Raw genomic sequence first — 14,178 nt, 5'->3', positions numbered from 1 at the left:
CAGAATTAAGTGCTATTTCTGAGTGTGTGAGAATGCATTCCAAGATCCTTGAGGTGGTTTTGGGTCTAACTTTATGGAGGACTAAAAGTGCCATAATTAAATAGATAAATACACCATTAAATAATTAAGTGAATGTGTCATTAAATAATTAACATTGGAATTAAATAAATGCATATGTTATTAAATGTGTCATTGATTCATCAAAATACCAATTCATTTTATGTAAAAAAAACATTTAATTATTATTTCATGGTCCTGTGTTGCAGTGCTTCATGAATTTATTTTATCTGTCAAACTCGCCCATCAAAGTCAGTGGGCGGATCCTAACACCTGATTGGTTACCCTGCACATCAAGTCAAGGCAAATAGATTTCAGATAATGGATTGATGCAATCAAACAAAACTTTATTGGCAACTGCTAAAAATCAAGCAGAAGGCTCAGTCCCCTGCTAGCCACAATGCTGATACAGCTTGCGAGGGGCAGGACAAAATGTCAACAACTTGCCCTCACTAGAAAATTCATCAACATAGCGGCCATGTTTTGAAAGACTTCTTCTTTTGGTTTCCAGACTTCAGACCAAAGCAATGGATTAGACTAAATTTGCGTTAGCCCCGCCCACTGACTTTGATGGACGAGTTTGACCGATATAAAATAAATTCATGAAGCACTGCAACAGAGGACCATGAAATAATTAATTAAATAGTGAAATAATTATATATGTATTTGACATAAAATGAATTGGTATTTAAATTAATTAATGACACATTTAACAACACATGCATGTATTTAATTCCAATTTTAATTAATTAATGACACATTTAATTATTTATTTAATGGTGTATTTACTTATATAATTGTGGCAGTTTTATTTCTCCATATAACATATCTCTATCTTGAACATCTACTGTCAATAGCTTTAATCACGATAGAAAGTAGATAGACGACGTTCTCAGCTGACGCCAGTGAGCTCTGCTATACTGGGAGAATGTTTACAGAACACCACATTTGAGTACCTGCGATTAATTAACCTGCGGTCAGTTTTCACCAGATGAATGGAATCTCTGCCTTCAGCTGTCTCGTCACTCTTTGTGCATTACTTCACGTGGTATGACCAATGACCAAGTGGAGCTAATGATTTGGAGCTGATGACAGTTACCATATGTACTCATCCCAAAGAAGAATTTTCTCTTCACCCAGTGCAGTCCCAGTGATATAAGAGAGGCTTCCCTTTTATAACAATATACATAACTACTACTTGTGTACACCCATAAAGAAAAGTATTTGCAATTTCCGTATAAAGTCTGTGTCACTTTTCTGCGGTGCTGCATGCAGGCGCATCACCTCACAGCAGCCGCTAACAGGCTGCAGGAACAACAGCTGTAGTAATGTCTGGCTTTTCATTTCTGCATCCATGCTAACAGGTTAGAGCGGCCACACTGCCTGCGTGTGTCGCACCTCTCATGTATGTGTAGAATATGTCACAGAAATGAGAGGGATACACACAACAGGTGAAGGACATTTTTTTTTTCCAAGTGTCCCCTATCTTTTTTTTACACACTCAAACTACCTGCCTTTAACACCGAGATAACCGAGACTGGATATGAACTGTGTGCTGCAGAATCAGCCAACATTAATGTACACTGAACAAAAATATAAACGCAACACATTTTTTTTGCTCCCATTTTTCATGAGCTGAACTCAAAGATCTAAAACTTTTTCTATATACACAAATACGGAAGAGGATTAGGGCCACATGTTAATTTTTTTTTTTTAGTTCTGACTTTAATCTCAGAATTCTGACTTTTTTCTCAGAATTCTGACTTTAATCTCAGAATTCTGACTTTTTTCTCAGAATTCTGAGAATAAAGTCAGAAGTCTGCACATGTAAAAAAAAATTTGAGTTCTGACTTTATTCTCAGAATTCTGACTTTATTCTCAGAATTCTGACTTTAATCTCAGAATTCTGACTTTATTCTCAGAATTCTGACTTTAATCTCAGAATTCTGACTTTTTTCTCAGAATTCTGACTTTAATCTCAGAATTCTGACTTTTTTCTCAGAATTCTGAGAATAAAGTCAGAAGTCTGCACATGTAAAAAAAAATTTGAGTTCTGACTTTATTCTCAGAATTCTGATTTTATTCTCAGAATTCTGACTTTAATCTCAGAATTCTGACTTTTTTCTCAGAATTCTGACTTTAATCTCAGAATTCTGAGAAAAAAGTCAGAATTCTGACTTTAATCTCAGAATTCTGACTTTAAAGTCAGAACAAAAAAAAAAAATCACATGTGGCCCTAATCCTCTTCCGTACACAAAAGATCCATTTCTCTCAAATATTGTTCACAAGTCTGTCTAAATCTGTTAGTGAGCACTTCTCCTTTGCTGAGATAATCCGTCCCACCTCACAGGTGTGGCATATCAAGATGCTGATTAGACAGCATGAATATTGCACAGGTGTGGCTTAGGCTGGCCACAATAAAAGGCCACTCTGAAATGTGCAGTTTTGCTTTATAAGGGGGGGGGGGGGGGGGGGTCAGAAAACCAGTCAGTATCTGGTGTGACCTTCGCACATAGTTGATCAGGTTGTTGATTGTGGCCTGTGGAATGTTGGTCCACTCCTCTTCACTGGCTGTGCTAAGTTACTGGACATTGGCAGGAACTGGAACACGCTGTCGTATACGTGTCGTATATGTGTCGTATCCAGAGCATCCCAAACATGCTCAATGGGTGACATGTCCGGTGAGTATATGGTATCTGTGTTTCCTCAGCAATCAAGAGTCTTGGTAGATGCCAGTTGATGGAAAAGTAATGAACACCAGCTGCCCTCCATTACCTATCCCAGGTGCCCTGCAACAAAAGGAGGAGACTCTTCAGAGTCAGCTGAAGGACTTTCAATGGCCACTTCACTTCATCAGGCTGCAGGAAATTAGCACATTTGCCATTGCTATGGCAACAAGTGACAACTGTCATTAGCACATGTTAGCTAACTTATCTATATCATCTGCACAATAACCCATGCCATTAGAATTTAACCTTTCCAACAAAATGAACAACTACCAACAGTCACTGTCCTTACAACCTTAACTATATATGCTGTCACCTTTTAGATTGTCAAACTTATAAATATTGCATTCAGTGACCAAACTTCATAGTTAGTTTCCTCAATGTATAACGAAGAAGTGTTCCAGATGGGGATTTAGAAAAGGGGAAAGGCAATGCAGACCGGAAAATAAGGTATGCTTGTGTGGTTGGCAAAAAGCAAGTGTGCTTATACCCCTCACTACACAACTGTCTAACCGTGACAAGCTTAACGTCACCTAAAGCTAGATGGCATATCCAGAGACTGCCATACGTTATGTTGCCTGGATTTTTGAAACACAACTGAGTAAAGTAACATAAATATATAGCTGATTCTATCATGAAAGATTCATCACCTGACATGACTGAGTCTGTCTCTCACTCCACTCGTCAATTAAATATGCACATTAAGTGCCCACAGCGAAATGAACAAAAGGCGTTAACATCTATCTTAACATATACCTGATATATGTTAACTGATATAATGACTAAACACCTTCCTTATATATTGCTTATAGTGAAAGAGAGAATGTATTCTGGCTGTCATACCTTCAGGCTTGATAGCAAGAATACTCCCTTTCTTCAGTATCTGCTCCTGCATCTAATATTTTTTAAACATAGTTTTGAAGTCAAATGGTCACTGCAAACATCCCATGTCTATTTCCTATACAAATTATAGAGCTCAAAATTTAATTATTTTACAATCTACCATCCTTTGCTCTAAGTTCCATTCTGCCAGTAAGCCCTATTGTGACTCATAGCAAAATATTTTCACCTCACATGCTTTAAAATGCAGAACGGGCTTAGGTGTTATACACAGAGTTCTGTGTAATCAATCTAAGTTAGACGAACTGAAAATTCTCAAGTCATAGACCAATCCCGATATCTTGGTTCTGACAGAAACCTGGCTCAAGCAGAGCACTCCTGATTCAGAGGATTCTATACCTGAACAGAGCAGACAGGGTTGGAAGAGGGGGCAGTGTGGGCTGTTTATGTGAAATCAGGATCAGAAACTCAAATTTAAATTTCATTTTTGTTAACAAGCTTAAACAAAATAATGGTTATTCATACAAGAAACAGGACTACTTTCCCCATGTTCATCATTGAAGCTGCCTTTTTATCTGTCCTGGATCATGGTAATGTTATCTCTAGACATGCCTCTGTCTCCACTCTTACTCCACTAGGCTTGGTTTATCACTCCACCCTCAGATTCATTACTGGTGACTGTTATTCCACTCTTCATTGTATTCTATATTAAAGAGTTGGATGGGCACCTTTACGGTAAGATGTGACAGCCATTGGTTTCTGTTTCTTTTTAAAGCCTTGAAGGGCAACATGCCACCATATATCAGCTGTTTATTAAAGTGATCAGAGTCGTTGTTCACCATGCTCCAGTGTCATCTGGTTTCTTTATTTTTGGGTGTACTGCAGGAACGTTGAATCTGGCTCTTTGATTTCTTCCACAGCAGCTCAGGGTGATGAGTAAGACAAGAGAGAAAAAAAACTGTCAGTAAGATGCATATTGAGTGACATTACATGGACAGCCAGGCCAAAACGACACACATCAATTTCTCCATCAGTATATTTGATTGTATTCTAAGTGACTTCGTAAGCTTGTGCTCACCTTTTAGTCCACAGAGACCAGCAGCAGCTCAGGTGATGGAGGAAGATGAGAGGAGAGAAAAATAAATCATGGTAAATCTTGTTAATTATTTCTGAATGATCATTTTTACTTTCAGTCACAAGTTTATTCTCATCGTATTCATCCACAGAGACCAGCAGCAGCTCAGGTGATGCAGCAGGAGAGGGAACAATAAATAATGGTTTGTAAGACCGTCTTTCAGCTGTTGGAGAAAAATATGGACGCACATATTATATGAACAAACAGATTTACAACACAGTACATGTTTTTACGGAAGGAAGACAATGAAAGCACTTTTTCCCCACGAGATCACAAGTCATAAACCCAGGAAAGAGAATCCTTTAGATCACACTTACAAAATTGAAAAAAAAAAAACTCACTTGCCCCTTAGGGCTTTTGTAGTTACAATTTAAAAATAACTAATGATATACTGTCTGACAACGTGCACATGTGCACACATGAAAACACATCATGGGTCTAACACAACATCCCTGTGGTGTTGATACAGGTGACACAGGTGTGTATTCTTACAGCAGACACACTCTGTTTAAGATGAAACCAAAGTCAGCCTCTTGATATTTCTTCTCTATGGTCTTTTTTTGCAGATGTTTGATATTGAGGTCATCCAAACGTAGAGTTATAGTATAAAACATATCTTGATTCTCAGAACCACAATCCAGTCAGAATGAAAGATAACGATTAGAATGCTGAATCCACTAAAATGCTGAATCATAATGGATGGGGAACAGATGGTTCTGACGCTGTTCAGTCAGAGGGAGGTGATTTTTCACGGCACTCTGGGAGCTGTGTGGATGTCTCTTCTCTTTAAACCTTCAGTGTGGCCAAAACGTTTGATGCGCCATTTAAATGTACAAAGCATCTCCATTATTTTGACATAAAAAGAAGATGCTGTCTGTGTTCATGCCCATATAAATAAAAAGTGTTGGCACCTCTTCCAATGTTTACGGGTAGGAACAGTAACATAGTACCAGGAGACCTGGCACCAGCTGACCACCTGCCTCTTAACAATATATGCATGGAAGCATAAAAATAAAAATAACACCATTATATGCAAATGTGATGGAGTAAAGATTTTTCTCAAAACATATACTCAGGGAAGAGTGAAAGTCTGAAATGAATCAAAAAAGTACAAGCTACCCAAAAAAGTTAACCAGGTACATGGATCTGTGAAAATGGAAGTCGTTACTTCCCACCACAAATCTGTGACTTTATACACAATAATTCCACAACTACCACAGGAATCCATTCCACATTTATTTACTTATCTCGTTGTCCAATGTGTGTACTTCACATAGTTTGCTTATATATATGACCACTAATATTATTATGAGGTACATATTTATTTTCATTCAGTCTGTTGATGCAACATTTCTGTACAAGTTATAGCTCATGTAAAATCTATAAATAAAGTAAAAACACAAAACAAACTACAACGAGTCCTCAGTTCAGTTGTCTTTTTAAAAGAAACTGTGATGTAACACAGTGGTGAACATGGGTTGTCCAAACTTTTATGGAACACGTTCAGGCATCAAATTCAGAATGACTATGTTTGCAAGAAACAATAAAGTTTATCAGTTTGAACATTAAAGGAGCACTCTGTAGTGTTGGGGAAGAAATGTTGATGACAAAGATCTTCATTGCCTGATTTCTTTCTGTCTAACAAACTAAAGAAACTAACTCTCTTTGTTTTCATGACTGAATAAACTGAATAAACAAACTGACCTTAAAGGACAACACAATTTATACTGTTTTACTTTGTTTATATGTGGCGGACCCTGCCACCTTTCTAACTTAAAACAGTGTTCGGGGACCTTGTTTTCCTCTGAGAACAGCTTGTTCATTCTTTTATGGGAACATTTTGTATTATTACCTCATTAATGTTGTTCATATAAAACATGTTTTAATTTCTTCTCCAAAACTACAGTGCCCTTTAAAGGCCTTGCACTGTTTTTAACTAAGTGTAAGTCGTAACCTTTTTCGGAATCCCGGTTGTACAAACTGCACATAGTCAGTCTTTTGGTAGATATATACATCCATATATTGTGTATACTGTGCACAGTTAGTCTGTAGAATTGATTTGGGAAACAGCATATAACTCATGTGAGCATAGATTGTCTCAGACAGCCTAACAGTTGCATTAAAGTACCCATCTTCAGACCATCAGTAACATCAGCGAAGTAAGATGTCTGCACAGAGCCCAAAGATACTAAAAAACAACACCCAGCCAGCCACTGTGTGTTCACCCTGCTGCCATCTGACATCAGATACACAAGTATCTGCTGCTTTACCACCAGACTACAGAGCAGCTTCATTGCTCAGACTGTGAGACACCTGAACTCATCATCAAAATTCCACCATGAAAGGTTTTTTAAATATGACACTATTGTTACTTATTCATCAGTCTGGATAGTTTTTCTTTTGTGTGTATGGTAATTAGGGAATTAGAAAAATAAAATTCATTTTACAATCTTGTATTGTATAATGATGATAAGGTCACTGTGTCAGGGTGAAGGACTCCAGGACGAAGGCCCTGCAGATGGGGCAGTGCTGGAAGTGTGACACACAGCTGTCACACACACAGGCGTGTCTGCAGGGCAGCAGTACTCTGTTCACCGCTGCATTCTGACAGACCACACAATCTCGGCCCCTCCCCTCTGACCAGTCCTCCTCCTCCTCCTCTTCCTCCTCCTCCTTCTTCTCCTCTACCTCCTCCTCCTCCTCCTCCAGCACTGGACTCTGCTCCACTCCACTGGCCCTGCTGTTGGGTTCACTGTGTTGGGTACTTTGCTCTGTGTCAGGAGGCCCAGATGCTCCCACGCTGTCAGCTGACATGAAAAGAGGCTGCAGGAGACAGTTGACATGGTTACTTTGATTTGTGATAGCAAACCTCTACGATGACTCCATTCCATTTCAGCTCCATAGTGATCCAGGACCCGAAATGAAATGCACACATCACCACTAACTGACCCTTGCTTAGTCCTGCCTATTTTACTCTGTGCACCAAACAGCCAAGCAAACTTGGCACTCGGATGAACCTCGGTCAACTTTTCTGTTTCCAGCTGCAAACTTATACAGTCTTGGCAAAAAGTTTCCATCCACTTGTAAAGAACATGTAGTATCCTGACGGTCCTGAGTTCCAATGATTTCTACAGCTCTCATGTTCATGAATATGCTAGATCAAAAATATACGTAAAGTAATTGTATTGTTTGATTAAATGTCTCTTGGCCATTTTCACCATAGTTGTAAAGAGTGGATTTGGCTGTGTGGTAGACCTAACTGTCAGCTGAACATCAACAACAAAGACCCCTTTGTTCCAAGTTATCATTACAATGTAAAGTCACATTATATTTATACCAGGATCTTCATGGACATATGAAACTGTATACATTTGTATCTTACGTTAGCCAATGCTAGTAAAATGCTACCTAACTAGCCCACTAACGTAAAACAGTTTGCTAAGTTTGCATCAGGACAATTTGGCCTAATGTCAGATCACCAATATCAGCCTGTTTTGCTTCCTACTTATTTTTGTGTTAAAGTTTTAAAGGTCCCATATTATACTGTTTTTCATCAATTTCACACAGCTGTCAGAGGTCCAACAACTCTGTATTCGATATGTATTGCCCCAAACACATCCATGGTCCTGAACTCCAGCTGTCTAAAAGTCGCTCTGCTGAGCTCTATTCAGAGCAGTCTGTTTCTGTACCTGCACCTTTAAATGCTAATGAGCTCCGTCTGTCAACGTCTACTTGGGGAGCCTTGCCTGCTAATTCACTTTCAGGGAGAGTAAGCCCCTTATGCTAACGGTAGCATGCGCTAATGTTTACGGTGGATGTAACACTATGGCTCGCGGAGATTTTTTTCGTTCAACTGAACCAGTTTGACCCAGAATCGGACCCAGAAGGAGAGGCTCCAGAAGAAGTACAGACTCTGCGGCTGCAGCAGGACGTTTCAGAATGGTTAGTGTGGCTGAATAATGTTAGTTTATTCGTATGTGTTGTTACCGTTACTACCATGTAGCTAATGGCTAACAACTAGCGAAAGCTGTGTTTGTCTCCAAACTCTTTGACACTGTTCGCATCGTCTCTGTCTCCAGTCAGCACATGTTTCCAGACTTTTTACTGTGACAACCAAGCTCCATCGTAATATTATTAACATTAAACTCGCTTTAAACGCCATTACATAGCGGACCGAAGCGGAGCTAACTAGTTAGCCAATTTCCAGCTGACTTCACCATACAAGTCGGCAACTGTAAATACTATCAAACCGCGGCGACACTTATCTGTGGCTCGGGTGCAGTTGCTGGGTCCGGTATGGTTGGGACTGATCCTTTTATGAGGGTCAGTGTCGAGGCAAAGCCAGCTTTGTACTGACCCTCCTTACTGAAGCAGTCCGATGTGAAGTGGTTAGCGCACACATACAAGCTAACACGAACAGCAGCTGGCACGTTGTCATTAAAAATGAAACACAACCACGGTCTCTTCTGTTGTTCTGTAGCTGGGACAGAATATAGGCACTTATGTTGATTTATACAACCGACAACAGGGCAATTGCGTGTCTAGCTCTGAGCAACAACGTTGCGAAACACTGCTGTCTCTCAGCTGGACACACTAAACTTCACCTCGGGGATGAACGCCCCCCTCTCTGATATCTCCTATCACCGCGCGGAGGAGGTCGGCCTATGATAATGACTCCTTCCGTTATGTAACGAAAGGAGCAGAATCTGAACAGCCTGTAGGAGCGCCGTTTTACCAGTGGGTGGGCTGCAGAGACCATGCAGGACTCGCTTGTTTTCCTCATTCTGAGAAAACGTGTTTTTTATGATATGGGACCTTTAAAGATTTGGAAAAGGACAGACAGGTTTGTTGCAAATTTATTTTTAGAATTACATGAATTATTGTTAGCCCAGAAAAGTGCAAGGCCTCTCTTGTTTTGGTTGAGACCAGATTGACTTGACCCCCAGTTTGCATCATTTTTAAAACCTAACATCATGAATGTGTCCTTCTATCGCAAGGTGTAGTCCTTGCTGTCAGTTTCTTATTAGATTAGATTAGCTATCTAATAATACTGTGTTACCCATCTTAACAGGACAAGCATATCTCAGTTTATCAGACAGCAAGTCAAGTGAAAAGATGCTCTCCAGTTGTTTGATGGGAAATGTAGGATACAGTGTTTTTGGAGCTTGACCCATACTAGGGAATCAAAGTCTGCAGTGACATCACTGTAATGTTTATACCAAAACAGATGGTATAAAGTAGAATCAGTTAATTGCTGCCTCCCAAGAATATACCCACATGATTTGACTAACTCTGACTGCTAAAGCCTCAAATTATCTTTTGCTCAACTTTAGAAGTCTTTACAACAGAATGGGGATTGTAGATTTGTCCCTTCACTCGCACTGAAACCTTTTTAAGACGGGATCTTCTTGGCAGCGTGAAGAGGAACACTGGCCTGGTTACCTTGCTGAGTAGCACACTCTCTCGCAGCTAAACACGCATTTCAAACACAACATGGAAAGGCTGGCTGTGTGAGTTTGAGAGAAAAACAAAACTTGCTGTAACCTAAATGTGACATACCTTCAACTCATACATGTTTCCTTGTGAGGTGAGAAGGTACTGAAAGAGAACCCGTGCAGAGAGCCTGTATTTGTCATCAGGAACATGAATGACAGTCACACTGGACACCTAAGAGAGGAAAGACAGCATCCGATCTTTAAATATATAACTGTGAATCACTTCCCTATGCTGAGGATTTTTTTCTTTTAAGCTTGAGCTGGTCAGGAGAGTTAAAGTTGTGGGCCTGATAGACAACTGACAGTGTTGCTGATGGTGCTGAACAAAGACTCTGACTTGCTCTGTCCTGCAGTTTCGCCCCGTTTTCAGTCTTTGTGCTAAGCCTGGCTAAATGTAAATGTAAATATATCTGTAGTAAAAATACAGAGATATAACTGAAAAACTGGTGTGATTCTGGTCATCTGCCTCAAAGACAAACAGATGTCTGAATGTGCGATCGACTCACAATGTTGTACATGTCTCTGGCTTCTGGCTCTGCAAGTGTCAGGACAGCCACAAGAGGGTAGCGTTCCCTTGGTAATGGCCCGAAATCAGTGATGCCGTTATCAGCAGGAACCTGTGTATGATGTTCCTTTCCATCCTGACAGCCAGTACTGGGAGGGTGGGGTCAAAGAGGCTAATGCCAGGAACAGCTTTAAGATCAGCCAGACACGAAGAATAAGACCAAACAAATATCTCATTCATCATGAGGGTGATCACTGTGATAAAATGACTGTTGGCTGATTACTCTTAATATTCTGTAATGTTGAATCACAGTTTAGCTTGTTTCTGTGTAATCAAAGACACCTGACAAGATAAAAAGCGAACAAGATCACAAGATAAAACATATATCGAAAAGAAAAGTGGTTGTGGGGTTAGGCTGGTGAAGGCGAGCCAGAACAAGAGGAATGTACATCCACATTATTACAATCAAATAAGTCCCAAGAGTCTCAGTACTGTAAAGGATACTGGAAGCTCTGACAGTAATGGTAGCGGAGGTGCAGGGTCTCCTGGAAATGTTGAAGGGTGCTGAGCCTGGAGCCGTGCTGGTGGGCCTGCAGTCCTCTCTGCAGGGCACCAATCTCACAGCCCCAGAAACAGCTCAGGACACAGGGCTCCAGACAGCAGGGCTTTAATGACACACCATCTGCAACAGAGTGTTCACTGATGTTATCATGGCATGGGACACAAAAGATTCGTGCACTACATAATTTTGAAACGTCTCATTTCTACCAAAGAACCTTTGCTATAGTACCCTTTTGTGTTATAAAAAATATCAAGATATCGATGAATGTTGATACTTGAACATTTGAAGCTGTTTGAATATTCATTTGGGCAAAAAAAATCTGTTTGAATACTCAGAATGGGCAAAAAAATATCTCAACATTTTTTTTTTTTTTACAAAATACCTAACTACTTACACCAACAGCTAACTAGCCTGTCAATTTCAATATGAATTTGCAACGCTCCCTTGGATCAACCACTGCACACATTTACACGATCCTGCCAGCAAGCTGTTTTTGACTGAGGGGATAGATGGACCGATATCACAGAACATTTCTCATAGGTTTCACGCTGAGTAGCCAGCCTGTGATATATATATACTATAGCAATGGAACATGTCCACAGAATCCTCCAGTTTCACACCTACCATCAATTGTCTCTGTAATAAGCTGTGCAATGCATTCTGGTAGCACTATGCTGTCACCATACTGTGGAAGGAATCAAATTGTAATTTGATATAATAGACTATGATTGTAATAAAGTAATGTAAATAGTGCAATAGTAATGATACGGATAATGATGGCAATAATGCTAATAACAGTTATTGTCATTGTGATTGTTACTATATTTAAAATAGTAGCAGTAGTAGTAATACTAATGATGATGACAGTCATTATCATCATCTTCATCTGGTCATCTGGTCTTCATTAAATCAGTATTTAAATGGCTTTTACCAAACGCTGGTGGTTACTCACCAAATGAAGTCAGTGTATTGAATTTATCTTAATCATTTCATTGTCAGGAGCTGTGTGGATGTTTTAGTCTCTTCCTGTGTATTTCGTAAATGTCATGTGTTACGATGCTAGTCATTATGATGCACTGTCACAACGTAAAGATTGTTGTCGACACTGGCGACGAATGGATGCTGCAACGACTAGTGCTGACAAGCTGAAATAGACTAATAATCTAAAGAAAAGTGTGTTAAATGGCTGATGATAACGACTGCTCTCACCAGTGACAGATGCCGGCCCAGAGGCCAACTCCAGGGCAAAAGGATTGGTCACCTGAACCATTTGCTTCTCAGGGGTTGGTAGGATGGACTCAGTGTCATCAGAGCTGCGAAGGATCACTGGGACATCGAAACCAAACCTGGTAGGATGGGAGGCAGAGTGAACAAAGTGTGAAGGACTGCAGATCACCCATCCCCACAGCCGTCAGACTGTTTAACTCAGGCACTACCTCGACAATCACTTTCCACTCACTTTGTATTTTGTAAATATCTTATTTATTCTATTCTATTTTTCGTTTATTTTATTTGTCTGATTCTTTTTTCCTGTACTTGTTGCATCTTTAGCTGTTGTAACAAGTGAATTTCCCCACTGTGGGATAAATAAAGCCTATCTAATATAATCTGAGGAGCACAAAGTAATTATGTTCTGCATTGATCTCTTCTCTTGTAATCTTCTAACAGCGGAATAAAAAGCTGAGCAGCTCATCACATAAACACCCCCTTTGCACTACTTGTATTTGTTTACAATTCACATGAACACTTGACTATGTATGCAGGCATTTATGGTCTTGCTTTTTATACATTTTTATATATGCACAATATCATATAAATATCTATTTCTATCCTCCTCTGACCTGGTGTATGTGTATAAAAACACCAGAGAGCAGCTTAAATATATGTCATTTTGAGTGTACAGTATTTGGCTAACAAAGCAGATTATTAATTAGTATTTTTTAGATATTACCGCAAAACTGGAGATGTCGTATTACTAGTTTTTATTTCTTGTAGTTGTACATTTCAATTTTGTCATCTGTCATGTGTGTTTCAGACAACAGCTGACATATGAACTTATGGTGTTGTCTTATCAAATGGTCACTTTCAGGACTGTGGTGATGTTGTCCAGAGGCCAAGTCATTAATATTAGCGGCAAAGAAAAGTACCGTTAGCCTTAGTCGACCTAATTCTACGCACCTGTACAGAGCTAACATGTTAAAATAACGTGTCGTACTGTATGTTGCTGCCACAACAAACAGTGGATTTGCTAATGTGGCTACGTATCACTTACCAGCCGAGCACCATGGCCGCGGTGACAACGAAACACAAAGAAACCACACTGATATAAAACAGTGGTGAGTATTCATACAAGGTCACCAGGAAAACCGCTGCCATTTCATTTCATTTATGTCATAGGATAAGCCGAGTCATTAAATAAACCCTCCGGTCCAGCAATTCCATGACGGCCATGACAGAAACGCCTCAGCTACAACTACGGTGGCCGAGAAGGCATAAAAGTTATAAAAACATTGACTTGTTCAACCGGGAATCCGGTCTATTGTCACTTCTAAGGTTGAGTTTAATTAAATATTTTACTCGCTAATTTAACTTAATCGCATTTCAGGTTCCCGTTTTTAATGGATTCATTCCGTAGACGAGTTAAGCGAGGCATACACAGCTGAAACAAAGCTATTTACACGGTAAATTGCTTAAGCGCATATATACAGATCATGTTCTGAAGAGCTGACTACTAGCTACGTTCTGAAAATTATTCTGTAAATAACAGTAAAAATGACATACATATTTTTGGCATTTGTATTCAATGAATATGCTTTAATATGTATTAATTGCTAAACAGGTATAAATCGCTTATTCAT

General features: G+C 39.5%; 1 protein-coding gene across 1 annotated transcript; it reads right to left on the bottom strand.

The window, feature by feature from the left end:
- Window positions 1-5,980: 5,980 nt before the first annotated feature.
- cgrrf1 (cell growth regulator with ring finger domain 1) lies at window positions 5,981-14,106 on the bottom strand. The gene is made up of 6 exons (XM_030405170.1): window positions 13,593-14,106; window positions 12,530-12,666; window positions 11,263-11,440; window positions 10,760-10,907; window positions 10,318-10,425; window positions 5,981-7,581 (listed from the first exon to the last, which is right to left on the bottom strand). The coding sequence occupies exons 1-6, from the start codon at window positions 13,694-13,696 to the stop codon at window positions 7,234-7,236; spliced, it is 1,023 nt and encodes a 340-aa protein (XP_030261030.1). The 5' UTR covers window positions 13,697-14,106; the 3' UTR covers window positions 5,981-7,233.
- Between the last annotated feature and the right edge of the window lie 72 nt (window positions 14,107-14,178).

This window comes from Sparus aurata, chromosome 22 (assembly GCF_900880675.1).
Source record: "Sparus aurata chromosome 22, fSpaAur1.1, whole genome shotgun sequence".
Taxonomy (NCBI): domain Eukaryota; kingdom Metazoa; phylum Chordata; class Actinopteri; order Spariformes; family Sparidae; genus Sparus; species Sparus aurata.
This window is presented reverse-complemented; position numbering and strand designations above follow the sequence as displayed.